This window comes from Chiroxiphia lanceolata, chromosome 2, assembly GCF_009829145.1.
Source record: "Chiroxiphia lanceolata isolate bChiLan1 chromosome 2, bChiLan1.pri, whole genome shotgun sequence".
Taxonomy (NCBI): domain Eukaryota; kingdom Metazoa; phylum Chordata; class Aves; order Passeriformes; family Pipridae; genus Chiroxiphia; species Chiroxiphia lanceolata.
In genome coordinates this window covers 91226745-91254507 of record NC_045638.1, presented here as the reverse complement: position 1 = coordinate 91254507, position 27763 = coordinate 91226745, and the positions used below count along the sequence as shown (strand labels likewise).

Below are 27763 nucleotides of genomic sequence, written 5' to 3'. Positions count from 1 at the left end.
AAATGATTAAATTTCATGAGACCCTGGCTTTTACCTTGAGATTATCTCCAGATGTTCCTTGAATTCTCACCAGTTTCTCATCAGAGTTCATTACTTCCACAAAAGGACATTTTACCCACTTTGAGACAGCACTACTGGCTTAAAGTGATGTTTTAGTCATTCCATTTTATCACCTCAGAATCACTTTGATAGCACAGACTGGAGACAAACAAATTTCAGGAGAGAAGTGGTAAAAAACTGCTATAACATGGCTTCAGGGGACTCAAAGAAACCTATGGTACCTACATACATGTCATTCTAACTCCTCTTGTATCTCACAAAGATTTCCTGAAGTTCCAGGCTGGATTTGCCCAAAGACTAATGGGTGCACTAGTAGAAAGGAGGAAGGAGTTCTTAAGTTATAGGATATTTCCTGAAGAACTGAAAGAGGTGTAAGAAGGCAAAATTGTGGATGGGGGAACATGATACTCCCACAGCACTTATAGCTGTAAGAACATGAAAGATACAGATTTTTTTTCTGATGCTTTGTTCCAGGATTTGCTGTTCAAATGAACAAGTGTGAACATGCTTTACCTTAAAGTTCAGAAAAAGACAAAAACCAGAATTCCAGCTGCTGCTAGTTCTTCTGCTTCATTCAGTGATGCATCAGAGACAGCCTGGGATGATTGAGAAATCAAGCTTCATACAAATCAAATTAGTTTCAATGTGCTACTCCAATTCAGCCAATACAGGGCCAGGATCAAACTGTTTCCATGGAAATTTCTTAATTTTATTGTTTCCACACCCTTCCCTCTACAGACTATGTGATGGAAAGTCCCTCATAGCCATATCCAAATCACTTTTGGATAGGCAGCAGTTAGGGCATCCTTGAGGAAGCAAAATACAATCTGGTTCAGTTACCAGCTAAACTTGCATGGTGATCACCACTGTCCTGTGAAGACATTACTGTAAAACTTGCATTAACTAAAACCCCCTGCAAAGTCTGGGATTGGTGCTGCACATGTATGGTGGTTTCCTCAAATGTCAGTCACTGCAGAGCAAGGTGCACAAAATACTGTTCAGGATGGGGACAGTTCCTTTTGAAATACTTGATTGGTTCCCTAGACTTTTCTTTGGGCTTGAATTGTGTCCCCTCCAGTTGCCACGCTGCTAAGTAAAAGGAAGCATGAATACCTTATCCTGTGCTTCTAGTGCCTATGTAGTATATTGGATTTAAAATAAAAGAAGAATATGGCCAGCTTCTCTTAGGTTGTGTGTGTGTGTGTTTACAAAGGACAAGCAGGAAGACATAAGAAGTCCAGAGATCACAGTCCCATTACAATTTAACCCTCATGTTTTAGGGTAAACGAAAAGAGGACTAACGAGAAAAGAAGAATGTTTGATCTGCAAGAAGTTAAATATTTAATGTTTGATCTTTCATGTTAGTCTGTGATCTACTGAAAAAAACTAAGCACATTTGTACCAAAAGACCTCACCAAACTGTAATAGTGGCAAACCTTGAAATTCTTCCTAATTGGAGATGAGATCAAGCTGTAAAAGTAACTGTTATGGATCAGAAAGTCATCTCTCCCTAAAATTGATATATTCAGATAATCACTGAAGATTGACTGTGTGTATACATATATGTATTTTCCTTCTTGTATACTTCCCCAGGACTTTTCACAGCTTGGCACTTGGAGCTGGTCCCAGCCATTTTTCACCTGCAAGACAAACCAGACAAAAGAGACAGTTAGAATTAATTACACAGGAGTAATTTGGCAGTCATATTTCTGCAGCAGGATGATTATTCCTACTCTTTTGAAGGGTAACTACTGAGACAGAGTACAGATCTGTATGTGGTTTGACTTCAGACAGCTGCATAAATCCTTCACTGTCTAGGAACAGCTGAAGCTGTACAGAAGAATTTTTCCTCTGTTAGACATGAGAAATTTGGTGCGTCTGGGGTATTGCACATGAGGGTCAAACCAATTCCTTTTAGGACTCCTTTTTGGGGGGGCTGGGGACTAAGAAAGCAAAAAAGGGTGGAAGGCTGGAGAGTCAGAGAAACAAAAAGAAAATCTGAGTAAGTCCTTGGAGTTGAGATTAGAAACCAGACCACAACATTCTAATCAGGACTAGTGACTACTGTAGTGGGTGTTGGGTACTCATCTTTCTCACTCTCATTTTATGGAATCAGAAACCCATTAAGAAGAGAAAAAAAAACCAAACTCAAAAAATTTCCCTTCTGTTTAAGCCTATGACTAATATTAATTTACATTAATATTTTCTGCTGAATTTTTTCAACAAACGCATTAGAGCTAGTTATGTACATAACTCTTTCTAGTGACATACTCTCTCAAGTGCCAAATCTTGAGATCAATAGACAAATGCCCTCTAACCCATTAAAACAGGTGACTTGATTTTTTAACACAGCCTATTTCAATCTCTTTAAAAATTTAAAGTGTGCATTCTGTGGTAGAAAAGTGAAAATAAGGATGTTTAATATATGAATATCTGTTACAAATTTGTGTAGGTAGACACAAGTTATGCAAGGTGTAGGTTGGGGAGCTGTAATAATGTGCTTTTTATTAAAGAGATAGAAAATGAAAATGTTAAAACTAAAAAAAAAAAAAAAAAGGCAGCATCAGCCACAGTCTTAATTAGTCTTAATCTTAGCCGAGACCTAATGTCCAGTACCAAAAGGTACCAAAATATGAATATTTTGAAAACTAAAGAGTTTCAGTTGTAATTTGAGAATGGCATGTGGAGTAAAGTCATGAAACATACCGAGAGAGGATGGAGAACTCAAGTTACTTCTTGTTTGGAAAAGGACTGTGGTCACTCTAACTGTACTGAGATAGATTTCAGTCAGCAGTTTCATTCCAGGAGAAGGATACTCAACATTAGTTAATATTTGAAAGACCTTAAGAGCGTTTTATTCAGCTGCATTATGTATTTCATTAAAAGAGGGTCAAAGTCTGAAACCAGAAGTGATGTTATTAGATAGACTCACCTATAACGCTGCCTAGCAGCTCTAAACGATCAGAGCCAAAAAAGAGATGAGGTTCCCCATTATAATGTGCCACAACAGCAGGCATCCCAAATGCCTATCAACACCAGGGAGATGAAACAGAGAATGTTATAATGAGAAAATTTTTTGCAGACATGTCATCAGTATTCAGGAATGAACCCCAATAAGTTTGACTTTTTTCCTCCCCTTCTTTTCACCTTCTTCATTCTTAAAGTCTAATGGAGCCATCAGAAGATTGGTGACTCTCCAGGCCTTGTGTGCCCCTTTTGAAGGAGCAAAAAAAGTAGCCTGATAAATCCACAGTTCTATTTCAAGTAGTGATAAGTGGTGTCTCGTGGTACTGGTCCCCTCCTTGCTGTCCAGCTGGAATAAGCTGAATGGGTCAACCTGGTTTTCCCATATGACAGCGAAATAAACTACCAACAACAGTGAGTTAGCTTTCACACATTCAAAAAGCAAAGAGCACCCAACAGAGATGGTCTGTATAGTGCTTTCTAATCATCACCTTCATTGTTCCTTGCTTCCCCATATTCATAATAGAGAAGGAATGCATAGCTGTGAAGCCCAATGGCATTGGAAGCGTCTCACCCCATATTTCACTGCTTCATCTGTTGTCTCTCTCAGTCGGTCCTTCACTGTAGGGGATGAAATCATTTCAAGTACCTTCTGGGAGAGCTCTGATGATAGCCCAGCCTGTCGGGCAACCTGAGGAAAGATGATATAATTAGGAGTACCTTATTAGTAAATACTCTAATTCCTACTATGGTCTAATTAATTTAATCCTTAGTATTATTACCCTAGGTCTATTGCAAAAAAAATTTCAAAATACTCTTGAAGCACTTCTTGCACAATTGTCTTGCTGTGTGCCCAATCCATTCATCATTTAACAGTTCTCAGATACAAAGTAGAAGAGACATTTTAAACTTCCAAAATCTGCACATTATTTTAAGGAGTTCCTAAACATAAAAGGGAAAAAAACACCCCTAAGTTGAACCTCTAATACAACAAATCATAAATAAATTACTAAATAAATTACAATAAATTACAAAAACCTCAAACTGGTATTATGAAAAAAAAAATCTTACTGTACAAGCCTATCAAGACAGAAACAGTTTGCATGGCAATGTGGCCACATGGGTTCTGTAAGTGACTGCATGAAAGACACTGTAACTCACGGAGGTTAAACAGTTGCTGGTATTACTGCTGTATCTTTTTCACCTCCTCTGTGCTTCTGCCACACAGGAAGGAGATAACGTAGCCAAAGTTAAAGGTCTGATGTTTATGAGGTAAAACTGAGATTACAATTACTTTTAATAAAGTATTTCACTAAAAAAAAAGCTTAACTTGCCTGCCATCTACCTGAATGGCATGCTTTTTCTTTTTTTTTTTTTTTTGATTAAAAAAACCCCAAAACAACAACAAAAAACCAAACAAAAAAACCCCCAACCAAACCAAACCAAAACCCACCAACAAAAAACAAACAAATAAACCAACACTGCATATGGACCACTAATCCTGCACACCTCCAGGTATTACTGATTCTTTCTTTCAATCGCTTTTTTTTGTTTAGCATCCACATTTTCTTGTACCTTCTCCTACTTACACATCAGAGAGATTAGGAGCTCTTTTTTACTGTGCTTGAACAGGAGATTAAACAAATGTAGCACTGGATGAGAACAAAATGCTGTGTACGCTTGATAGCCAGTGTTCAGACTGCAGTATTTACACTGCAAGTATTAGATTGCAGTGATGTAGTATCTAGTCCTCACCATTTTAGGGCAGAAAGAGTACTTAAACAGACTGAGGCAGAATTCAGACTATACATTGCTGCTATAGCAATTTATGTGAAGTTACTGCTGACAAAAATAAAGAAGTAAAGAAATATTAAGGAACTGTTATCAAGTAAAAAACATTCAGTTTTTCTAACTGATGTGTAAAATAAATTCGCTGTAATGACTCAGATGAAAGGGTTGGGACCCCTCACCAAGGAGCCCTTTGGATGGCAAATTTCCAGAAGAGAGGAAAGTCTAGTACTTGCTGCAGGGGTGAATGAAGACAGACACAAGCAAACAAGAGGACATCTACTTGTCTGCCTCAATGAACATAGGGGGATTCTTACTGACTGCCAAACAGTGACTAAACTAAAGATCTTTCTGAGTGTGAAGTCTGACTCTGAAGTTCTGCATGTCCTTGCTTTATTTAAATAATGATGGATTAAGAGACTATGTGGAAATGTTCTGTATATGTTTATGTACTGGGTCTGGTTGGGATGGAGCTACTTTTCTTAACAGCAGCTCCTATGGTTTTGTTTCAGATTCGTGACCAAAACAATGCTGATAACATACTAACTGGTTTAGCTATTGATGAACAGTGTTTGCATAGTGTCAAGGCATTCTGTTTCTCACTCTGCCCCCACAGCGAAAAAATGGGGGGGTTCACAACATGTTGGGAGATGACACAAGGCAGATGACCTGAACTAACCAAAGAGATATACCATGCCATATAACAGGCTGAGCAATAATTAGTGAGGCAGTTTAAGGAGGTTAACCTCCTTTTGTCTGGGAACTGGGTTGGCATCAGTCTACCTGTAGGAGGTGGTGAGTGATGGCCTTTGCTTTGTTTTCTTTCACTCTTCTTCCACTTTTGCTTATTAAGCAATTTTATCTCAACCTACAAGTTTTCTTGCTTTTATTCTTCTTTACCTCTTCTCCTGTCCTCCTGGGCAGTGGGAGGAAGCAAGTGAATGTCTGTGTGGTGCTCAGCTGCCTACCAGGGTTAGCACACCACAGTTTAATTATATCCTTCAAATCCTGCCTCTTGAAAAGGGAAAAGGCAAGCCTTTGCTGAAATTCTGGTAACAAAGGTACACTAAGAGGAAGCTGAAGTGCAAGGACTAGACTGAGGGAAAAGCAAGACTGCAAAGACTGCAAGTTTCAAATTTCAGTTAGGGACATTGGGTAGGAGAGACTAGTCGTGGACAATTCCTCCCTTTTCTTCATATTAAAAGAACTTATATAATGTAGAAAAGGAGAGCCCTTAAAGAGGATTTCCTGGTATATGAACTTACATGCCATGACAGCTTTTACTATAATAAACAAAATCTAAACATCAAAAGAAAATACATCAAGAGTGTAATTTTTAAGCATACAAAAGGGCAATGCAGCACTGAGCTTATCAGAAAGCCTGGCTCCATCACTCAATGGAAAGTCAACTTCTCCAAAGTGTTGCATTTTACCTGAACATTTCATATGGCAGCAATACCTCAATGTATTCTGGAGAAACGGTTTGTACTTTCAAGACTTAATAAAGCAGTATTAATAGATAACTAATTGTCCATCCTGGGTATCTGGCCACGTGAATTAACAAAAATCAAGGGGATTCTGGTTCTGAATGTGATGCAAGCATGACAAGAAAAAACCCCACATTCCAAATAGAGCTTCTAGGCAAATTAAATCCATTTTTTTCTACCTGAAATTTTTCAAAACTCCAAGTGTTCATTTGACTAAGCTGTCTTCATGTTTATTACTGATCCAAGTTATCAAGAATTTGTATCAGAAATGCAGAAGCACCAAAAAAAGGAGACACTTACAGTCAATATGTTCTCTGGCTGACTGATATCTTCATGCTGGTAAAAGAAATAAAATAAGTAAATCAGTACTTAAGAACAAAAGCTCAGCTCTGGACTTGAAAGCAAGTTTTCTAACAAAATAGAAATAAAACCAATATACTAGTTGCTGGAGAAATTTCCTCAGAAAAGGTATTAAGTCACCTAATCTAGGAAGTTTTTTCTGATAGGAACCACTGATCCACTCAGCCTGTAGGACTCATCATATGATGAGTAAACTAAAAGAAGTAAATTAAGGTGACTATAAACTAGTTCTTTTCACAGTGGTTCCTGAACTACTATGACCTGAAGTTCCTCCTATGACTCTTCTTTAAAAGACATTTCCTTTCTCTTGCTTGAATCCCACATTTGAATGGTGTAGGACAGGAAGGGTGACAGAAAGGATCAAAAAGTTGGCTTCATAAAATACTGACCTGTGACCAGAAACGTATCCAGAACTCCCTAGATAAGGGTTCCAGGTATTCTGGTTTTGTCATATCAATGGCTGTGATAAAGCGCATGGCCGCAAGACTGCCTGGGATTAGTGGGGAGACAGAGAAACACACTGAAACAAGGCACAGGTTCAGGAACAGAGACGGTCTGCATGAGTGCTACCTAAGAACAGTATGACCTCCTCTGTAACAGGCCCGATAAATCCACACTCTGTAATAGTAAAGCTTATGTTGATTCATAGTAGCTTATGTTGATTCACAATCATCTCCCAATGATATTATGTGAATTATATCATTCACAGCCATATTTCTCCAGAAATTTCTTTTATGGTTAAAAACGCACAGGCTTCATATTGCTCATAGATATAGAAAAAGGCTGCGGACAGGGAATTAATTTTCACCTTTACTGTTAGGGAGAACTCGAACCAGAAGTGTTAGAGATGAGAAATACCAGCTAAGCTAAGTGTCTTTCTTACTTGTATGAAAAATACGTTGGAAGTCATCTCTGGAAATTTTTACAGGCACTTGGTAGTATTTTGCCATCCTTTTTATATCCTTCAGCAGGTATTCGGCACGCTTTGGTAACATTGCTGGTGGCTTGTTACCTTTAAGGAAAAAGTTCTTTTGAGATTTCCAACTGTATTATAATACTGGACACACCAACACTGGACAAATTAGACCTCATATGTACATGTGCCTAAGGAAGAGTTTAATTTCTTATTGGCTTACTGAAACATACTCAGCTTTTCCAAAGATAATGCTAGGATTTAAACAAGATTTATTTTGGTTTTGCACAGATAAACCCTTTAAGATAGCAGAATCAGTTTTAAACCAAGGTACAAATGTCCTAGCAGGGATTTATGTTGATTCAGACAGATGACTTTTAAGACAGACAACTACTAATGCATGGGTAAAACAATGTAGACACTTGTAATTTCATGATTTGTAAGTCTCAGTGATCAATTTATTCTAATAAGACCATGAGTACTGTTTTAGGACATACTTGGATCCTTCCTGCATATTACAAAGTGCAAGAGTTCCACAAATTATTTCTGGTTTCAACTCAACAGAAAACTTTAAGGAAAACACTCCATATCAAATTATTATTATGGTATTTTAGAACTGATGAACTTTGGCACAGACTGCCAAAGTCTGTGTGGCTGTGTAGTTGCAACAGTTTGAAATACTTTGTGAGTGATTTCTCAATCACTACCGAGCTCCACAATCCTATGGTTAATTTGTTATTGGTGTCAAAAATTAGTTTAAAGCAGGCTCTGTGGGCTCTGTGGGCTCTGCACTCACCAAGAGTTTGCCCACTAGTGCCCTACTAGTGAAGAAGGTGCTACCCTATAGAACTAATCTCTTTGTGTTGCCTACCAGTTTGTTGCATTATGCCACCAAGGAATGCTGGACGAAAGCGCAGGTCAATATTCCAGATGTGCTGGTACCGGCAGAGAACCTGCAACATAAAAGAGTAATGATGGATTAACAGTCAGAGGTGTCTGTAGAGCTGTGTGCAAGTAAGGCAATAAATAGACACTTCAGATAAATCCTTTTCTATTTTATCAGTGATAGCCCTAGAGCCTTTTCTGGATGCTGCCAGAGAACTGATCTCAGAAAAAGTGAGAGGACCATATTCGTATCATGACTGTAAAAGTCTAAGCAGGAATAAATAAGGGAAAGATCAAGCTCATGAGTGGACGCTCACACCTGTTAAACATCAAAAATATCTCTGAAACAAAATGTTCAGCAGTAACTCCCGCATAGGCAGAGGCCATGCTGCCGTTTGGCTGGGATACGCTTCCTTGGCCTCCCTGGATTTCAACACGCGAGGAAGAAACCCAGACACCCCTCAGAGGTGCAAGAAGAACTAACTGCGAGGCGGGAAGGGCACTGCCTGCAGCCGGCCGGACGAGCTGCCCTTGAGCGGCCCTTCGGAAAGGGAGGCGGCGACGGGAGCGACCTCCCGGGACCGGCCGGGCACCAGCGGCCGCACAGACCCGAGGCGTTCCGGGCAGGGCCTCCCGCCTTCTGCCGCCCCCTCACCTCAAACCCCAGCCAGGAGTATGGGGAGATCACATCGTAAAACAGCTCCACGACCGTCCGGCTCATCCTGGCCCCGTCCCGTCCCGCCGCTCCCGAGCGCGCTCCCGCAGCAGCAGCAGCACCGCCCCGGGCAGGGAGCGAGGCGGCCCTTCCGCAGTCCCTGCACGCCCGCCCCTCAGCCTCCTCCCCGTCCTTCCCTGAGCCGCTGCCCAGCCCGGCCCTTCGCTGTCGCTCTCGTGACTCCCGGCCCGGGAGGAAGAGGAGGGGTGGGGGCGGGAGCTGCGGCTTCGCGGGGGGCCGGGAGGGAGCCTGCGCCCTTCTCCATGGCGAGGCCGGGGAGAGGAGGCTCCCGAGGAGGGAACCCGGGAGCTGACTCAGCGGAGCAGTGCGGCATGTTTTCCCGGGAGCACGGCTTCCCTGCCGGATCAGCAAACGCTTTACGTGCAACTGGCACTTTTGTCTCCCTACCCTCGATTTTCCCATACTTGTTCCTCCTCCATTCAGCTAAACCCTTCCCTTTCCCCCAGCTTTAGTTCCTCCCCTAACCATCCTACAAGAAGTTACGTGCAATGCCCAAACGCTTCCTCCTGCATCCTGTCACGTGCTCCTCATGATTGATCTGGCTGTAATCTCAGTTGTCAACAAAGCAGCTTTCTGAAGGAAGAGTAACTTTTAACTCAAAGATGAAAAACACGAACTACCGACAGTATTTTGTGACCTGTTGCTGAAATCTTTTTTTAACACGCGAGTACAGGGCAGTGAAACAATCGTTAAGAAAGGATTTGGGAGAGAGCTGGGAAACACCAGTGTGAAGTCTTAAACAGGCATATTGGTAGACATAGTGGGAAAAAGGAATTAATGAACGACTGAATTAAAAAAAAAAATCTATCTGGAAGAATTAGTAGTGCCTTTCCAAAGGAAAATCCTGCCTTGCATTTTTCTCAAGGGGTCAAAACCACTGCAGAGTGTGAATTTAACGGATGCTATAAGTCACTGCCTCAAACATCCTCTGACATCTGGGGTTTCCTTTTTCCGGGCCACTGGAGCCTACGGATGTGACTACTGCTTTCCCATGTGCCAGTTCAGCCAGTAGAGAGCCCGAGTGTGTGTCCCAGAGAGATTCATAGGTACATACACACAGGACACTAACACAGCTGGCTACACAGACTGCAACAAGCAGTGCTACCTGTAACTCCACTCACAAACAACAGTTTCCTTTTGTACCTGATTTTTTAAAAAACTTTAAAGATAGATTTGTAATGAGCTTGGTGTTAGCCTGATTCTCTTGGTTTTCATCCTGCTCTTTAGCCTCAATGAATGATTAGTTGTTTCTGATTTAATAAATCAAAGTGATCTGTTACTTATACGTAATTCTGTGTGCATCTGTTTTCATCCCCCAAAATAAGAATTTTGCTTGATAGATCCCACAGTTAAGCCACTTTACATCTTTTGTTAATCTAGTGTTCTGTTAATATGCTTTCAATACAATTACTCCAGTTATCCCAAAAATGACCTTGTGCGGGTCCCATTTAGGTGCAACCATAATGTTGTAAGAGTTTGGCTACAAATTTTAACAGTGTGAGCACATTCCCAATATCAGTCCACTCATCCCAGGGAGGATTATATACCCCAGTCACCTGGGGAATAGTCGGCTTAAATGGATCATGTCAATGACATCAGTTGTTGCCATCTCTGAGGCTCCAGGGTTTCCTTCTTCCTGGTCACTGCCTGGTGCCACCAGAGAGGAGAAATTCTGTCCTATGTAGGCAGTTCTGACAGGGATAAAATTTCTGCCACACCTTTTTCTGCCATAGAATTGGTTGCCCCTGTCAGTTTCTGCTGCCTTTTCCTGTTCCTTGCCAACACTTTCTATTTCTACTTTCCCAGTTTTTCTGTTAGTGAGTCAGGAAAGTAGATAGCATGATGCAGTTAAATCACATGGATGTATGCGTTTCTCTCCTTCCATCTCTCACAGCATGCCTGTCAGGCCTTGCTGATGGTGTTGCAGAAGCAATCAGCAAGAATTCCTTTTTCAAAGACTTGGATGAAACAGAATTTTGATTATTTTCTTGCAGTTCATTCTCCATTCATAATAATCCCCAGAAAGGTGTCCCGTGTATCTGGGAGGAAAAGCATAAATTTGAGAAGAGATCTTTGAACAGTTTCTAATAAGAAAATATCATAATTTAACAGATTAACTCAGTAGAAAAATAATTGCAACTACAATATTTAGAAATAAAAGCAAAAAGTGTCTAGGCAGTCTTGGCAACAAGAAATTATAAGGGAAATTTGAAAGATTTTCTTAAAAGTCATGTTTGTTTATCTTATAAGTATGTAATCACTTCTCTACAAATAATCCGAATTTATGTAAACTAATCCTAAGTGTAGGTTGTTCTGGTTCTGCTAGCAGTGAATTAGCGTTTTATGAAAAGAGTTTTATTTCCAAAAGTGGTCAGTACAGCTCAGCAGTCTCTATCAGCATCCCAGCTCTTCAATGTCATCATAGCCTGTATCTTCAAGAGCAGGGGATGAAGATCTCCCAGCTTCAGGGGTCCTGTTTCGGAACATACTAGGACTCCAGTCTGAAAACATGAAGGGAAGAACACTTGAGATAGATAAATGCACACTCTGTATTGTATAAACCCATTTATATGGTTGCACAGCTGTCATTTGTCTCCTCTAGAAATCAGAACCTTAGATATGAGTGACTGTGAAAGACCTGAGAAATGCTTATGTCATTCTGCCTTCTGATAACATGCACACATATCCAAAGATCAAGCTAGCTGTTTCCAGAAAACAGATTACTGATCTGACTTTAAACACTGCTAGTAAAGGCAATTCTTCCTGATAGTGGTTACATAAAACCTAGCTAATCCCTTGAGGTACCTTCCACCTTGATTATCTTTGAGTTCAATACAGTAATTATAGATTACGAAAACTAACAGCATTGCTCTTCTAGCCTCACCTGTCTGTGAATCCTTGTTTCTGTCACTTTCTCCAGGGTTCCCAATGATTTCCTGTTCATTCTGCCCGTAAAGAGAAGCATCTTTAGGTCCAGGAGCTTCTGTCGCATCATCATAGTCATTTTCCAGGGCATTTTCAGGCAGTAGAAAGATCTCTGGAACAGTACAGGTATTAGCTATAACAGGGAGAGTTCTTCCACTAGAGAAAGCAGTAGCTGATGATCCAGCAATACAAGGCTTTAATACTGACATGTCTGTATTTGACTGGAATCCATCCCTCAGAAAATGTTAGTTTTCACAGTTTTATGGTATATACATATACTTAAAATAATATGTGTATAAACATGAAAATAAATTAAAGCCTTCCTGTTTTACTTTTTATGTAACAATCAATACTCAATCTGAATAAGAAAAAGAGATCTTATTTGGAGTAATTATCTTCTTTATAAGCATTTCAAAACAAGTAAGAAAAAGTTTTTAATTTATTTTTAACTAAAAAAAAATCAATATTAAAAAAGCAATGGGCAATAAAATTAAGGACATGATGCAGCAGAGTCTGATATATGGGCAACTGAGGTCCAAAACTGCTTGTGCCTTTTGAAGTTGATCTCTTGGAGACCAGGCAGCAGCTAAAGGAGCTTTTTGATCAGTTCTAGGAAATTTCAGCTCTTTTTCAAACACTTGCTCTCCTTCAGCTATTTCAAATTTAAAAAAAACCCCAAAACAAAACCAAACCCCTCAGCTGGGAATCTGCATTTTCTTCAGACCTCTTGGATTAAAATTTCCTAACCTATTCAAATTGTATACCAGTGTTCTTATTTGGAGCATGTCTTTCCTCTGTCTTAATTCTCCTCATTTTTCTCAGAAATAAAGCAATAGTTTACAAGCTATTACCGTTGAAATTTCTGGGAGAAGCAGTTATCAAATTGTTGGATTCCTGTGACTGGATCCTGTGGAGTGTGCAGTAGTATCAGCAAACATCTATTTCAAACTTCTCATATAGAAGAGAAAACTAGCACTTGTATATGAGATTGTATGACATTCTTCCACCACAAGAGTTAAAAAGAAAATTTTGATTCACATCAAAACATCACTAGCACATGGAGTGCAGCAATGAAAAAGTTTTAATCACTAATAATGAAAATTTTGGAATTAAAAACTACCCTGATCTGGGATCTCTTTCTTTGTATGATCATTACCTTGAGTTGCTCCAGGACCATTTTCTTCATCATTGTCTCCTCTATAAAACTGTGACTTTGTTTTTGAACTCTCTGAATAAGAATCTAGGCAAATGAGAAAGAATGTGGTATCAGATTAAACTCTCCTTAACTGCTAAGACTGCATCATGAGAAAAAGAGCAGGCTAAGGTAATACCATCCAAGTTCAACAGATTCTTTGGCAGTCAGCATTACTCCTGCAAGGCTTACAGTGGAATAACCAAGAATCCCTCAGGGGTCCCATAACACTCTCATGGCTCATGGGGGAGACAAGCCACAAAGGGAGAAAAGCAATCCACAGGAGGAAGCCTACAGGGGCACAGTTGCTGCCAGAGAGATGCAAATTATTCCTTTATTTGTCCCTGCTTTAAATAATTGCAGCAAGAAGCTTTTGTTTGTTTGTTTTGTTTGACCTATACTGATCTATGGTCTATGGCTGCACAAAACAAATTGTCCTTAGGAGAGGAATTGGCAGAGTCCACTGGGCAGGAAACTCCTCTCCTCAAATCTAGAAATTTTTAATTTTCCAGTAGATTTGGGAGCTACAAAGTATCAGACAGGGGTCGGGGGCACCAAAAAGAGCTTTCCCTTGAGAAGAGCAAGACACACAGACCTGAGAGGAAAGTCACGACCTGCTTTTCCCTCATCAGATTATAATCAATCTCTTCATAGACAGCCTCGGAGAAGGGGTCATAGGATAGTCTGGAGTCTGAAAGTAAAAGGTAATGATCACTCACACAGTCTCTGCTCATGCTCAGGTTGGGGTCTTGAAAAGGACAAGTGCCCTAAAGGGGCTGCATGGCCAGGTTGGTACCTAGAAAGTCGCCAAGATGTACTGACTGAGGATAAGCACTGCTGGGCCACTTCACTGCCAGGAAGCGAGTGAAAATCTTGGTGTGGCAACAGATGCAATTCATCACAGTCATCCCTCCCCTCAAACTCCCCAGGCAACTAAACACTTGCCAGCCATGTCAAGGAGGCATTTCATACCAGTCCTGAGGGACTCACCTCTCTGCTGTGCCCTGGCACGTTGGATCTGTCTAGCAAGAATGGCAAGGACCAGGCAGAGAAGGGTCCCCAGGATAATGCAGAGGATGACAGGCATTGAAAGTCTCGTGCTATCTGTTGCAGGGCGGCGAGGGGGATCTGAATGGAAATGGAAAAGGAACAGGAAATGAATCAGATGTCCCAGAGAGCTCTCTCCTCCAGAGAGCTGCTCCTCTACCCTGTGCCCGTGCTAGCAGGGTGAGGCAGGTCACCTGCTGCCCAGTTGTGGGTCCTGCTCAAGCAGGTAAAATTCGGCAGCTGGGGATAGTGCCATTAGGTTTTCCTTTACAAAAGGCTGCAGGAGATGCTTTCTGGTGAGCTGAAATAAACTGCTGATTTACCTGCTAGGCAATATCAGGGACGTTAAACTGTCAGTCGATGAGAGAAAGAAAGGGGGAAGAAGGAAGAAGGAATTTACCTGCTCTAGTGGGTAATGCTGTTGTTTCTGTCGTACCTGCAAAAGGAAAGTGAGTCCACATTAAAGAAGAGGTAAGTGTGAAAAACAGTCATATCTTTTATCATAAGTCATGTCTTTTGTGTGTTCCTGCAGTCAAAATTATGAAAGGGCTGGTCACTGGGAAGTACAGCTGATGTAATGCTCCTCTATCTGCCTCCTTCCCAGATCTGTGTAGTAAAGGACCAGTCACTAACCAGAGCAATTCACAGCAGCATCTTCCTTATGATCACAGCTTTTGCCAAACAAAGGCTTGGCAGGACAGTCCCAAAGAGACAGCTCTGTTCCTTTGCAGTGCACCTTCTCCAGCCAGATGGGACCAGTCCCTTCCCCAAAGGCAGCTTCACCCAGAGCAGACACAGCAGATCCACAGCCCAGCTGCCTGCATACAACGTTAGCATCTGCCACATCCCAGGTGTCATCACAAATTGTTCCCCAGGAACCTTGGTGCCAAATCTCCACTCTGCCAGAACATTCATCCTCTCCTCCTATGACTCGTAACTTCTCCCTGTCTGCAAAACACAGAAACCTTCTGTTTTACTGAAAGAGCAGGAAGCTTCAGAGAGATGAATAAGGAAAAACAAAGAGGTCAAAGTACCTGAACACCTTGTAGAGTTTGGACACTTAGCAAAAGTGGTTGGAGATGTTGCCTCTTTTCTTCCTGCAGAATTTAAATAGTGAAGTAAATAATTTAATTGTTTTCTGAAAAAAAGTAAGGGAGTGTAAATTGCCTGAAAATTAACCATCAAGTTAATTTTTTCCTGAAATACATGTGTGGCCTGCTTAGTTCTTGATGGATTGCTGTTTGGCTATTGCTGTAAGTAAAATAATCTTCCTGTTGGCTATGCTTTCTTTCTTCTCACATGAGGCAGCTGCAATCCCTTTCAGGATATCCGAATGTCATCTAGAATTCATTTATATTATAGTGAATGTATATGAATATAGATATTCATACCCAGGGGTATGAAATACTGTCACAAGAGCAGGCATTAGAAGTGAATCTTTAGAGCCAAACTGATTTGTGCACTTATCCATGGCTATGAGCATGCACATGTGTACATGTATGTACATGTGCACTGATATGCCTCCATGCATTTAGAAACACATACCTGCCTCTAGACTTCTTGAGAAGTCTGATCCTAACTCAGATCTCACAGGGTGACTTGTGTATCATAGATTTTTGCTTAAAAAATATGCAACAGCACCATCCTATTGGGGAATCCCGTAGGATTTCCACTGGGTAACTGCACTCTGTGACAATCATGTAATTTTAATTCCCTCATTTACGTCAAGGATGTAGACAAAAATGTTTCTACCATTTGCATGAAACTAGAAATAATGTATACTATATAACAAGCAAACATAAGGAAATTACTGCAATGTCCCTATATGTCTGCATAGGTTAATGTCTGGGCAATTCTATACAAATGTATTTCTGATTACCAGTGCAAGAAATGTGGGTCTCTTCTGCTCGGTTATCACATGACTGAGGATCCCAGGGGTCTGACTGACACTGCCAGAGAGAGCTATGTTGCTCAGTGCACTCAATGTGGTCCAACCATGTGGGCCCAGAACCTCTGCCATATTTGAAATCTTCTGCAATTTCCGCTCCATCTCCACAGCCCAGGTGTTTGCATACAGTTACTGCAGTGAGTTGAGTCATACGATTGGAGCAAACGCTCCCCCATGTCCCATTGTAGAAAACTTCTAGACGCCCAGCACAGTCATTACCATTCACCAGCCTCAGAGCCAAGTAATCTGGAAGTGGAGACATAAAAATGGAATTAGAGGGCCTGATTCTTCTAGGAACTTGGCTGTGCTGAGTGAAATCCAGATATGTATTACCATATGCTAGGGCTTTTATAGTAAAAGACATTTGGTCTTCCTCATACTATTGATTGCTGGCCACTGACTTAGTAAATTCAGCTAATCCTGATCCAGAGCTTGAATCAATATGTGCTGATTGGCAAAGGGCCAGTAGGCATTTTTGTCATGTAGTTGTGGTTGCTCTTCCCTCAGTAGTATTGAATACTTGAACCTAAAATTCAGAACAACTAGTATAGGGCATAACTTAAGTGATCTGTCTGCACTCACTTCAGTGGTGCTCAGATACCCTCTGCATATGCAGCTAGGACTTCTTGCATTAGAGGGGAGTAGTTATTTTCTGCTCCTTTGTGGCTCTGATTCAGAGTGCCAACAGTGTCTCTCATCTCTTGGGATGCTCAGTGCCACAAACTTCTTATGACATGGGAATTTTTTTCCTGCCTGTGTATATAATCTCTTTTTTTTTTTTACAGTGCTAACTGCCTGTATTGGTTCTACCTGTGTTGTGGAGCATGGATGCTCCACAGGCTCCAGTCCCTTCAGAGTTTGTACTGGCTCCATCATGGGCCCTGACAGGCTGCACTCCCTTCAGGTGTTGTACCTGAACCCGTGTGGGTCCTCCATAGCCTGCAGTCCTTTCAGGAGTATACCTGTTCCAGTGTTAATTATCCACAGGCCATAGCCCTCTGAGAGACATACCTCGTCTGGTATGGAAACCATATCTCCAGCCATGTTCCCATCAGTATCTTTTTCCACTTCTCTTTCATTCCTCCTTTCTCTTCCAACTTGCCACTCTGTCTTAAATATGCATGAGCAGAGCCACCATAATCTGCTTTGATTTTCTGATGCTTTGGTGCACGGTGGGTTGTTTTCATTGGCTTCAGGGTGAGCTGCAACTGACTGTAATGGGCGCACAGCACCTTGCTGTGGAAATCTTTACAAAATCCTCTAATTTACTCCCCAAATATTCCACCACACCACACACATTTTGTGTGTGTGTGTGTGCTGATGCAAAATATGGACTTCTGTAGACCCTTTGCATCTTGGTAGGACCAAGAGGATATGCTGACCAACTACGCTTGTAATCAAGACAGCAAGAGGCTGTCCAAGCAAGTCTCCACTATTCACTGCTTCCCTTTCATGTAACCCTCGTTTGAACCCACAAGCTCAGAAAAGGGTTTTCCAAACACACCTGAGCACAGGACTCCAGCATCCTCTTTGTGTTGGCAGTTGTGCTGGCCCCATGCCCTAGAGGGACATGCCCAGAGATCAGATTCAGCCCCAGTGCAATTCACGTCATCCAGCCAGATCTGTCCTGACCCTTTGCCATAGTGAGCAGAGACAAATGCCTTGATGGCATGTCCACATCCAAGTTGTTTGCAAACAACGTTAGCATCTGATAGATCCCAATTATCATCGCAGATGGTGCCCCAGATACCATCATGATAAAGCTCTACTCTCCCAGTGCAGCGCTTTGTTCCATTCACCAGCCTGATCTGTCTGCTACCTGTAGGAGGAAAAGGCAGTTGTCAAGCTGCAAGACAACCAAAATGCACAGGTCAGCAGAATGGTTCTCTTTTTAAAATATTTTTAAGACATCATGTTTTTGTTATATTACAATTCTTCTGCTATCCTTGCTTAGGCCAAACTTGTTTGAGGCTAAAATTGTGTAAAGGGAAAGGCCTACTCCTCCATCATGTAAATGTTTGAATAATTCCTGTGAGATGTTGCAAACAAGGAGGAGTGTCTGATCATACTGAGTATATGCAGAGGTCACTTTATCTTCTAAAGCCAGAGAAGTTATTCTCTATTTATACTCGTTTAGTCAGACAGAGACAGTTGCTGTTACAGATGGGTTACAAAATCAGAGAAGAGTAGAAACAGTTGTAATATTCTTTAGAAAGGCTGCAGGTATCTATAAATATAGAAATGTCACAAAATAAAAGCTATTTAATTCTCAAATATCAATCAGAATGCGTGGCAATCATGGCCAAATTAGTGATCTTATGGCTTCTCTATTCTAATATTTCCTTTTGATTCTGGAAGATGAATTCTTTAAGAAATTTAGATGAAGAAAGCATTATGTAAATTACACATGCTTCGTTAACTATCAAGCTCAGACTCATGCATATGTAAGATCTGCTGAGACCACAGAACAGGGTGGCCTGGAGCCAACCCTAGGAAACATTCTGTGCCTTTCACACGGTAACTCACCTGAACAAATCACACCAACGTCTTCAGAAACTCCGGTTGGCACTGTCTGATACTGGTAGGTCTTGCAGAGCATCAACTGAGTCTCATTTCCAGTACACTGGACACTCCTTAAGCCAATAAGACCCATACCTCGCTCAGAATTTGGAAGGTAATAGGCTTTCTCAGCAGTTCCACACTGGAGCTGTCTGCATACCACCTGAGCGTCCTTAATGTCCCAGTCATCGTCCAGGACTCTGCTCCACACACCATGGAGTGAGATCTCAACTCGCCCATCACAGCGGCTCTCTCCACCTGAGAGTCTCAGTGATTCAGCAGGACCTAGGCTCAAGAGAGTTGGAAAATACACTGAATATCTGCTGCTCTTACTGTAGTATGGATAACTTGCAGGAGACATATGGAAGACAAATTTCTATGTTGGTAAAAAATTAATTCTCACCACTGATTAAGGAGACTGCCTGTGCTAGGGCTTTCTTTGCTTTCATGTACAGAAGAGTCTGCAATAGGAAGCAAGAAAGGCTTCCTCAGCTCAGAGATTAGATCCTGTGGGGAGTCAGGCACATCTAAACAATGTGAATCCCTCTACTAAATCAAGTTTCTATGCTGAAACAGAAGACTGGAGGGGTGGGGTAAAAGAAAGGAAAGAGTATTAAAGACAGGCTGACATACCAGACTTGCTTGTGAGACTGAGATCACCAGCACTGCTCTGGTCTGAAGTTGCACTGCCCATTAAAGGGCACTTCTGACTTACCTGAGCAAATTACAGTGGCTGCTTCTTTGGCTGAACAGGTTGGATTGCCCAAAGTCACTTGAGCACAATCCCACAGGCAGGACTCTGTCCCTTCACAGTGAAAAGCATCTCTCCATATAGGCCCATTCCAATCTGCTAGATGGTCTTCCATCTGGATTGACTTTGCATAGCCACAGTTCAGCTGATGGCAGAGAATGCTGGCAGCTTGCAAATTCCAGTGGGAGTGGCAGAGTCTTCCCCACGTGCCTTCATGGCGGATCTCCACTATGCCAGAGCATGTGGTGCCATTCACCAACCTGCCCCCTGCACACCCTGAATGTAAGAGAAAGCGAGTACTGAAACTTTACATTTGTAAGTGCTCTTGGGCACAACCTGGAAGTGACTGGGAAATGGGAATGAGTTTTCCTTATCATTCAGTGGTAAAAATGACTTCACTGGGCCACTGGAACTTCCACACTCATAACTAGACTTCAGTCCACCCTGTTTTACTTAGAAGAATGACTAGAAATCAGGATCTGGTCCCCTTTGCTCTTTTTAAAATCAGGGCACTAGGTTTTGAGACCTTAATTGTTTGGACTAGCCTCACCTAGGGCCTACAGCTATGCATCCTCAGACTGTTGGTCCAAGCCTCACTTAAACCTGGACCAGGAATTCAGTTCCTTGTCTCAAGTACATGGCAGGTGTAACTGTCTCCAGTCTTGTCTCCTGCTATGTCTGGCTGTTCTCTCCAGCTGGATCCTACATTTGATTGATTGCTTTGACTTGTCTGGGACTGTCCATAGAACTTATACCAGTACCTTCCTCTGTCCTCTCTGCAGATGCTTTAGACTGTGCCTTGGTGGTAAGGACTCTGCCTGTGCTGTCCTCACTCTCTGCCCCCAGCTCATCCCACCCTGTGGAGCAGCCCTGCTCTTGCTGTTCCCTGACACTAGGAGCCTTTCACAGAGAGCAACCTTGTGGTACAGATGAAGTGCAACCTTGACTCCTGTAGCAGCAGATAAAAGATGGAACATAACTCCACAGACTCCCTCTGAATTTTGGGTTGGTATCTTTCCTCAAAGAAGGCGTTTTTCAGTTCTCCTCTTATACCTTTCCACTGCTTACCTGAGCATACCACACGAGCATCTTTTCCAGCAGGGCATTCATCATGACCTAGCTCACTCACAGGACAGTCTCTCAGGAGTGAGTCATTCTTCTTGCAGCTGAATGTGCCATTCCAGACAGATCCATTTCCTTTCCCAAAGGACTGTCCACTTGGTATCAGTAGGGCAACTCCACAGTCTAGCTGCTGGCAGAGGATATTGGCAGCTGGTAAATCCCACAGGTAGTCACAGAGGGTTCCCCATGTGCCTCCATGAAGAAGCTCTACTCTCCCTGAACATGTGGTACTCCCATTTGCCAGCCTGTACCCGCCATAGCCTGAAGGAAGAATAAAGGAACTTAGCTGTTGCTTTTTGGGTTTTTTTGTGCTATTGCACTGAAAATTGTAAGATGCAACAAAGTAGCTGCAAGGAACTGTCACTCACTGTGTCTCAGGTTATTGGAAAGCAGGTTGTTGATAAGCCAGGTCTTAAAAAAAAAGTCTGTGTTGTCCATGTTGTAGCCTGCACTGCATGACTAAAAGCTTTTTGATTCTAAGTTCAATCTCTCCTTTTCTGCTATGCTTCCCCCCCCCCCCCCAGTACTGCTGCTACCTTGCAACATGTTTCTTGCAGAGGCAGTTCTGGCACTACCTTGCTTGTGAGAAACTCAGAATAAGTGCTACCAGTAGCACTCTCTCTCCCAGTAGTCGGTCATCTCATATTTCCCAGCAAACAGCAACTACAGTGTGTAATTCTGAGCTTTTATCCATGTCCCAGCATAAGGCTCTGAACACAACAGGCCATACTCATCAACATATTCACAATAAATTAAGTGTGGCATGGGTAGCACTATGGTGTGCTGCTACCAGCCCCATGTAGTCCCTCTGCCTTCTCACACTGTTACTTCCTATCTTTACGTGGTCCTTGCATAGTATCCCCAATGAGAGCTGGATTTCAGCTCTGAGCAGAGACTCTGGAGAGAGAGAGACAGGAGCCAAGGTATCTGGACCTGTTAGATACCTTAACTGAGCTTTTTGGCTGCTACAGCTCCCCAGCCAGTGCTCCAGATCACCGTGGCCAGTGGGACAGTGTCCAAGGCAGTCTCGAAACAGACTGCAGCCCTTTGACTGGGAAACAGACATGAACTGCAGTCCTTATCCAGGCTGGTTTAGTGACAGGGTGTTGCCAGAAGCTCTGCCCCATGCTTAGTTTACCCCTTTGAAATTGTGGCCTCAGAAAAAAAGCTGTGTTTGCTAGGTCTAATCTTCACTTTTGCAGGGGGTGGCAGTACATTAGCAGTATTTAGATCCCCCAGCAGTCGTGACCATATGGAGTTCTTAAGTGATGTTACCTGTCAATCACAACTAAAGTCATCTAGGCCTCTGACAATTTTTTTTTTAATAACTGAATTTTGTAACTTGTGCCTCCTTCAATCTTTTGGAGGTATGATACCTCTCCCAGTTTTTTAATTAGCTGAAGTGCCAGGGGTTAACAAATGCACTGTCACCACAGGAAATAAATTAATTTCTCCATATTCCTACTTGTCTTTTCTGGCCGTTTCTCCTTTTATTTATAAGAGAAAGATGTGTAAAGAATTCTCAGCACTATTGAGTACATGTCTCTAATAGCATAAAAGAAATTACAGCCCTTTTGAGATCTGCCTCTGGTGCAGTAGTGAAGTGATTAGAACAGCCCATGTCAAATGTAGACTCTCAGTGGAGTGAATGAGAGATGGCAGGGCTGCTCTCTGTAACGTCCTGGTCTCCCTTGAGGCGTGATAGGGGAAACATCCAAGAATCCTGAGGATCACAGAAATGGGTATGCAGAGGCTCTGAACTGTGGGTTAACAGGAAGAAGACATATAGGACACAATTAAATTATGTTCACCAGTCCAAAGTCTCACCTGAACATACAACAGTTGCATCATGAGAGCACGTGTTAGTGTGATGTAGGCTCCTGGGACAGTGTGCAAGGTGAGTCTCATTCCCTACGCAGTGAAACTCTTCTTGCCAGATCAGTTCATGTCTATCACCAAAGTGAGTTCCTCTCAAGACGTCCACCGCCTGGCCACATTCTAACTCATTACATATAACAGAGGCAGTTTTGAAATCAATATGTGAAAAACAGACAGTAGCCCAAGTTTCTTCTTGCTTTACTTTCAGATTTCCTGAGCAGGCAGTGTCCCCACCAGTCAGACGTAGACCAGAGAAGCCTGTGGAAAAAAAACACCAAGAAACCCAGCATCAAAGGTTGATTGTACTGACCTAATTTCATAATTCATGTATCTTCATGGGCAAGTCATGTCACTTCTCTGAGGACCACTGATACTTTTAAATAATGATTGGGGCAATTCCCGTATGCCACTGACAAGAAAGAAAATGGTGTATGAGATTGCTTATTTCTTAGTATGTGAAAATATTAAGTCCTTGGAAAGCTATAGAAGTAAGGAATCTTTGAACATCTGCCAAAGACTGAGAAGTAGCAACCCCTAAAGAGATAAATAAATAGCCATTTACTAGTGTGTGTCCACGAGACTTCATTATTTAAATGAATAGGAAGCCAAAGCTTCCTTCTTTCCAGGAAGAGGAAACAGGAAATGTTGCACCCATCTTCATAAAAGGCTAAAAAGACAGACTGAAGATCTACAGGCTGATCAGCCTCACTTTGGTGCCTGGGAAAATTATGGAGTAAATCCTCCTGGGACACATCTCTGGGCTCAAGAAGATGAATAGAAAGAGTCAACATGGATTTACTGAGGGTGTATCATGGCTGTGGGACCTTATTGCATTGTCTGATAAAAGTGGATTTATGGATGAGGGGACAAAAGCTCATGTAATTTACCTTACATTTAGCACGGTCATTAGCGCTGTCTTGCACAATATTCTTATGTCCAAAAACTAGGATATTACAGTCTGGGTGGAAGGACAACATGGTTAAACAGCTGATTGAATGGTCAGGCTCAGAGAGTTGTGACTGGGGGGGTTGCACTCTACCTGAAGACTGGCAGCAAGTGGAATACCACTTGTTGGGTCTTTCCTGGGACCCGTTCTGCTCAGTGACATTACCAACAACCTGGAGGAGGTGATGGAGTACACTATTATCATTTTGGGGGGTGGAGGGAGATAACCATGAAAGCAAAGCTGCCATTCAGAGATCTAGACAGGCTGTATTAATGGGCTGACAGGAATCTTATAAAAATCAAAACCGACAAATGTAAGGTTTGAAGCTGGGAAGGAAAAACCTCATGCAATCATGCTTTGTCCGAAGAGCAAAACCAAGAACATCTTGCAGAAGAAGCAGCCAGGTATTGGATTTGTTTGCCATTGAAGACTGTCCTGTCTTAGCTTATGTGAAGATCTGAAGAAGAAAGGCAGTTGTATGGCATAACACTGTATTTTCATGCTTCTCCATCTACACTTGCTTTTTTAGCTCCCATTCCTGGTCATAGAGAAGTTTAGTACTGCTGTCCTGTTGCCTGGAAGAGCTGTGATAGAAACAAATATTTTCTTTTTCTCTTCTATGGCATTTAATAAGTCCATTCTATGTCACTGCTGTGCCCAGGCAAAGTAGACTTGCACATATAGTCAGTAGAAGACTTAGTGCTGGTGCAACTTTCTGTGGCTGAATGGAGGCAGTACTAGGACAAAGTCTGATCCCAGCCTCGTATTTTTTTCTATTCTACAAGGCTGAATGAATTCTTACCTGAGCAGATCACTCCAATATCAAAGTAATGAGGGCAGGTAAAAGCACCCCATCCTGTATGTGTGCAGTTCCAGAGAGCAGATTCATCACCACGGCAATCAACTCGATACAACCATGTTGGTCCAGTCCCTTCTCCAAAAGGAGCTCGATTAAGGGCCTGAACAGCAGATCCACATTGTAGTTGCTTACAAACAACCTCAGCATCTTCTATGGTCCAGTCACCATCACACACAGTTCCCCACTGCTCCTCGTGTTTTACTTCCACTCTCCCAGAGCAGGGGCCGGTTCCGTTTGACAGCCTCAATTCATCAGCACCTTCAGGCACAGAGACACACCAAGATTATGGAAAGGACAGTGCCTGATCATGATTATCTGTTACATATGGTTAATGAGGTTATTATTGCTCTTAATTTACTCTTACATCAGACTTAGTTGGTTCACCTTTCTAAATAGTTCAACTCAAAGGTTTTTTTGCAAGGAGCTTTCTCTGTATTTACAAATTTGACCTAACTGCACAGATAAAATTTAAGTTATTTCTAATGACAGGCAAGCTTTCTCTTCTTCTGACTTATCAGGGCTAGGAAATGCTGAGTAACGTCCTCACTGTGTGATTCACAAAACACACCACAACAGACACCAGCAACTGGAGTGGGCGAGGGTAAGGCATGTCAGTATGTGATTGCCAGTGTATATCAAGCTAGATTATCCCATGGGTTAATTGACCTGTGAGCCAAGTGTGTGTGTCTTTGGGAGAGAGATAACTGGAGGAGTTGGCTACCAGAGAGACCAGAGGGTCCAGGCCTGTTACTAGAGGGATGGTAAGGTCAACTAATTCTTCTCTCTAGGCGCTGCAAGTATGTCAGTTTTAGCCCATGAACTGGTGCTAATGCAGCCACTTCTTTCAGTAACTAACCACTGCTTCATTTCTTGATCCATACTAAACTATTAGCAGCAGTCAACTAGAAGGCAGTTTTGCCTCCATCTTCATGTGGTCTGTAGCCTGATTCTTCACTGCTTTATTAGACACAGACAATGTGACTTTGACACATGATCACCTCACATAGGCAAAGGTTTTACCTCTTCGCTAACACTGCTGGACTTCCACAGAATTTTCTGCCTATCATATTGATTTAGCAATAAAAAAAAAATTGTTACTCAAGTGACTGAGAGTTGATAACTTCCAAAAGCTATTTTTTCTGCAAACTGTCCTCTTTCGTCAAGTCTCCTGAATAAGAACATCTCTCACATACCTAGCACAAGCCTCAGATAACTCGAAAATCACTTTGTTCTTTCAACATGTTGTCTCAGAAGGAACATAATCTTTCTGTAAGTCTTATAAGACTTCTGAAAAATATTCTGGAGAACAACTCACACTCTATTTGAAGAATGTAGTCCAAAAAAGAGTTTTCTTAGCTAAAACATTTATACATTTAAAAGATAAATGAATCCTAAGAAAAGTTGAATTCATAATACATTTTTAAAGGAATCAGATAACCCATATCCATTAGCCATATCCAGGAGCAAAACAAGCTTAGCTAATTGACCTCTCTGCACTTGAATTTTTAAATAATCCAATATCTGATGTTTTCAACATATAATAGCATGCAAGAGGATTCAGAGGCAAGCATAACTCAATCAACAGATTTAAATATTCCCTAATAAAAGCTATAATTTGCTGTAATCAATCTACTGTGAATTTTTTATGATTCATACAGACACACTGTTTTGTATTTCCTCACATGCCATAGCATGTCCCACAAGTACCTTCATTGAATTCAGTGGTTCGGTGTTCTGCTTGGGTAAGGTAAGAAGGCATCAGTTTTACTTGCTCTGGCTGAAGACCCGGTTCTCCTCATAGACAAGGGATGAAAATGAGCCATGCATTCCTGTACCCAGGCCCTAAGAGGAGATTTTCAGCAGATTGCCAGCTCATTCCCTGAGGGTTGTGCCTCCTGCACTGCTGGTACAATGCCCCTGCCTGGGGAACGTCAGTGGTCTTTAGAAGCATGGAGAGTGCAAGTACTTCCAGAGCAGAGATGAGGGTGGTAGGTGCTGATGATGGTGTCAAGGTAAAGCTACTCTTGTTTGCATCCTCCAGTCAGTCTGTTACTATTCCCTGACATTAAAACGAAGTTGGCAGAAAACTCACTCTCATTTCTACAGTACAGCTCAGTTGACACTCAAGCATTGCTAGAAAGATGTCTAAATAAAAACGTTTCATATTGTGAAAATGTGTGTCAAGAGTGCCTCCTCTTCCCTGCTGCATGAACTGTGACTGCATCCACACAGCTGGTGAGAACCTTTAAGATCAGGGCCATACTACATCAAAGCATCAACCATGAAGTCTTGTTCTCATCATATGGGGATGCAAGCACAACTACAATGCTATGGTGCCACCTCCATGCGTAGAGAGAAAAAAGAGATTTCCAAAATCTGTCTCTCATTACCAGCTTCAAACATATACATATAGCTCTAGAAGAGCAGAGAGACAAACGGTAATAAGATACAGATATACAGGAGTGACTGAAGGGATGGTGTGTTACCCAGTCAAATTCCACTGGACACGCAGGGCACAGCCACACCGTTTTAACTGATATTGAACATAGACCTGGAATTATTAATTCTGTCTACAACCAGTTCAGAAGGAGAGGTAAGATAGTAATAAGAATATCCAGCTTGTTTCCATTACAGCTTGACTTGGACTTGAATTTCTATGAGAATGTCTCAGTAAAATACAAAACTTTTACAGATGGCTTACGCTTCTTTATCTCAGGACCACCAAGGAGGTTGAATCAAAGACAGAAACATATTTAAACACCTTCTTGTCTCTTTGCCTTAGAGGCTGATAGAATAACAACCTATTTATACTAAATTTACATACTTTTTCTATATCACTGCCTTATGTGAAATAAAGTATGTACTTACCCAGGGATACCTGAATGGAGAGGAGAAGCAACCACAACACTGGAGCAGAAAGATGTCCTTTTGTTGCCATTTTGATTACAAATAGATGAAACTTTGCTCTTCAGGCATTACCTAGATCAAACTCTGCATGGGCTTTTCTGTGTCTCACAAGTGACTACAAAAGAGGAAATATATAGATTCACGTGCTAGCATGAACTACATGAAGGAACCAATAGAAATATTGTTCACCTTTTTAGACGTTATCGATAGATTAATCTCAAACCTGAAAGAACCAAAACTTCCAATAAAATTTGAAAAGTGTGCTTGTGACCTTATATGAAGGATGATTGCACATCTGATGTGATCTTCAAAGTTGTTTTACTACGGGACCAACACTGATGGCACTGGCAGAGCAGTACGCGAAGTGGTTATTTGTGACCTGACAAAGGAATGTAAAAGTGCAGAACCACATAGTAGAGAAAAAGGCAAAGAAAAT

General features: G+C 41.8%; 3 protein-coding genes across 12 annotated transcripts in view; 1 reads left to right on the top strand and 2 right to left on the bottom strand.

The window, feature by feature from the left end:
• The window catches only part of LOC116781936 (rap1 GTPase-activating protein 1-like), a 44319-nt gene extending 43071 nt beyond the window's left edge, over window positions 1–1248 (top strand). For all 10 annotated transcript variants that reach the window (XR_004355032.1, XM_032677779.1, XM_032677777.1 and 7 more), the window contains one exon: window positions 535–1248. Coding sequence is in view for 1 of the 10 variants with exons in the window: in XM_032677774.1 (XP_032533665.1) it covers window positions 535–552 (18 nt within the window). In the remaining 9 variants the exon portion in view is untranslated. The remainder of the gene's footprint in view (window positions 1–534) is intronic.
• On the bottom strand, window positions 25–9365 carry GSTK1 (glutathione S-transferase kappa 1). Its single transcript, XM_032677788.1, has 8 exons — window positions 9113–9365; window positions 8444–8525; window positions 7543–7671; window positions 7049–7149; window positions 6600–6635; window positions 3599–3715; window positions 2993–3086; window positions 25–1700 (listed from the first exon to the last, which is right to left on the bottom strand). The coding sequence occupies exons 1-8, from the start codon at window positions 9176–9178 to the stop codon at window positions 1660–1662; spliced, it is 666 nt and encodes a 221-aa protein (XP_032533679.1). The 5' UTR covers window positions 9179–9365; the 3' UTR covers window positions 25–1659.
• A 2207-nt stretch (window positions 9366–11572) lies between these two features.
• CD163 (CD163 molecule) lies at window positions 11573–27358 on the bottom strand. Its single transcript, XM_032679824.1, has 16 exons — window positions 27289–27358; window positions 24364–24678; window positions 22565–22873; window positions 20684–20998; window positions 19580–19891; window positions 18832–19149; window positions 17810–18124; window positions 16237–16551; window positions 15392–15454; window positions 14991–15305; window positions 14758–14793; window positions 14301–14438; window positions 13906–14001; window positions 13275–13358; window positions 12078–12230; window positions 11573–11694 (listed from the first exon to the last, which is right to left on the bottom strand). Exons 1-16 carry the CDS (start codon window positions 27356–27358, stop codon window positions 11588–11590), a joined length of 3261 nt encoding a protein of 1086 aa, XP_032535715.1. The 3' UTR covers window positions 11573–11587.
• Between the last annotated feature and the right edge of the window lie 405 nt (window positions 27359–27763).